The 2,492-nt window shown below is 37.6% G+C and overlaps 1 protein-coding gene across 1 annotated transcript; it reads right to left on the reverse strand.

The window, feature by feature from the left end:
* Nucleotides 1-426: 426 nt before the first annotated feature.
* LOC132010647 (keratin-associated protein 6-5-like) lies at nt 427-741 on the reverse strand. The gene has a single exon (XM_059388390.1). The coding sequence runs from the start codon at nt 739-741 to the stop codon at nt 427-429; it is 315 nt and encodes a 104-aa protein (XP_059244373.1).
* Between the last annotated feature and the right edge of the window lie 1,751 nt (nt 742-2,492).

Consider the following 2,492-nt stretch of genomic DNA (forward strand, 5'->3'; position numbering starts at 1 on the left):
AGAAGGCAATTGTTTCCTTTTATACAAATAATTTTTTAAAAGCTTAAAGCCTAGCTATGAATATTAAATGAAAAGAGAACCAATATTTTTATGTCAGATTGAAGAAGTTTATTAGAAAAATGGAGAAAAATAATCTGTATGAAAATCAAAAGACAGGATCCATGACAACATCACCCAGATGAGACACCTGACAGGAGCTCACAGGATAATTTTCACATTCTTGTACTTTTCATGAGTTATAACGAGGAGAGGAAGGAAATATAGTTCAGACGAAGAAAGCACCAGAGTTCAAGTCTTCAGAAAAAGTCATGTCTAACAACAGTGATACAGGATAATCAGCCCCCAACCATGAGGCTCATAAAGTGTCAGAACTGTTGAATCCCATGTCCAGGTGTGGAAGGTGAGAGTCTCCCACGGTGACCTCAGTTAGTAGCAGCCAAAACCAGAGCTGCAGCCAGAGCCACATCCATAGCCACAGAGGGAGCGGGAGCCATAGCCACAGCCACAGCCAGAGCCACAGCCATAGCCACAGCCACAGAGGGAGCGGGACCCATAGCCATAGCCACAGCCAGAGCCACAGCCATAGCCACAGCCCAGTCTGCGGAAGCCACAGCCATAGCTGGAGCCATAGCCACAGCCCAGGCCTCCGTAGCCACAGCCTCCATAGCCACAGCCTCCGTAGCCACAGGCTCCATAGCCACAGCGTCCATAGCCACAGCCTCCATAGTAGCTGCCACACATCGTGTTGGTTGCTGAGGTTGTTGTTGGGTAGATGAGGAGAGGAGAAGTGTTACTTCACTGTGGTATGGACATTTCTCTCTGCAGAGATCTTTTATATGTTCCCAGAGTGGGTGTCACCATAACACGTGTCATGTCATTGGCTAATTTCACAATTAATTGCATTAATTTGTTGTTCCTCAACCATAAGATAAAGCTTCAGAGGTATTAAGGTGATTTACTTTGTTTGGACTTTTTATCCAGTTTAGGGCTTGAATGAGGGGAGACACTCATACACTCTACACAGTCCTGCCCCAAATTAGACCTTCATTTTAACTACCTATAATCATCCTTATTTCAAAAAAGAATTCATTTGTGAGGGTCTTGGTCCCCAAATAATAATATTATTGCATAGCATTTCACAAAAAATAACATTTCTTTCTATTCGTGAGTCTTTCTTCTCTCTTGATCCAAATAATTAATTTCTTCAAGGAATTAATTCCTTTTTCTCTATTGAAAGCATAATGTATCTTTCAGGCTTATGATGTTGATAATATTTTAACTCACTAAAATCAAGGGAAACAGGCCTGAACAAAGTATCTTCTACTTTCCTGTTTATACGAATGAGTTTTATTCTCACTTATGTCCAACTTCTACTGAAGGACAAGCGAATACAAATTATTCTGTGGAATCCAATTTTTATATTTTTTGTCCTAATTGTATATGCAGTGATTAGTCAATATTCGAAGTAACTTAGCCTCACATATTTTTGTTAACAATAAGAGAATTATTTTATTTCTCTAAACTTCAAATCAGTATGCTTTGTGACCCGACAAGCTAAGCTCTCTTGCATAACCCTTGAATTACTCCAATCAGTGTGATAGCTCACCCAACAGGATAGCCCAAGAAAAGCGGGAGTAGTTTTATGTTACAGTTTAAAAATAGACTTCTGTGTCTTTAAGAAAATGCATGTGGGAAGACAGCATTATCTATACAGCCACACAGATTTCTGATATTTAATTACAGTTCTCAGGCAAGATATGTATTTCTTCAAGTAACCTTAGCAGGGTTTATAGAAAGGAATTGATGCTGTTTATATCCCAGGGAAGATGGGTTAAGAAGTTAGACACCCTCTGCATTTTAATCTACTCTCTCTGGAGATGTTCAGAATAAGGACACAGGTTTTTCAAATAATGCAATTCATCTTACATGGTAACTATTTCAAATAAGTCAAAAGAAAATAGCATCTTAATGAAACAGAAGAGAATTTCATTTAATGGTTCCATCAACACATTCTCCTACTCAGTGGTCATATGTCTTTGAATGTGCTTTCCATGTGTGTTTCATGGTAGATATGTTTTGTAAAGTACCACACTATTGCAAAAATTTAGTCACTACCTGTTGGATCGAGATATTAAAGGCAGAGGACATCCTCACCATGATTTGACGTCATGTTCAAATTTTCCATACAGAAAAATCACAATAGACTCAATTCTCACAGTTCAGAGCCTAGTAAACAATAAGTTTTTAGCCAACACTAGTTGAAATAGCATGATTTTTATTCTTCTACAACAATATTTATTTTCTTAGATCATTGCCTAAATTTGGTAAACCTGAATTATATCAGGTAATTAAAAGAACTATAATTAATCTGGGGTCTTCTGTATTTTATTTAAAAGAATATCTAATACATTGTATTTTGTGCAAACGATGTATCTAATAACGTTTGTTAGAGTTTTTTTCTCCCTAGATTCTTAATCTGTTTCTTCTGAAGA

Source organism: Mustela nigripes, chromosome 2 (genome assembly GCF_022355385.1).
Source record: "Mustela nigripes isolate SB6536 chromosome 2, MUSNIG.SB6536, whole genome shotgun sequence".
Lineage (NCBI taxonomy): Eukaryota > Metazoa > Chordata > Mammalia > Carnivora > Mustelidae > Mustela > Mustela nigripes.

Excerpts from the sequence above, each read along its gene's own strand:
- LOC132010647 (XM_059388390.1), bottom strand. The coding sequence starts at position 741 with ATGTGTGGCAGCTACTATGGAGGCTGTGGCTATGGACGCTGTGGCTAT.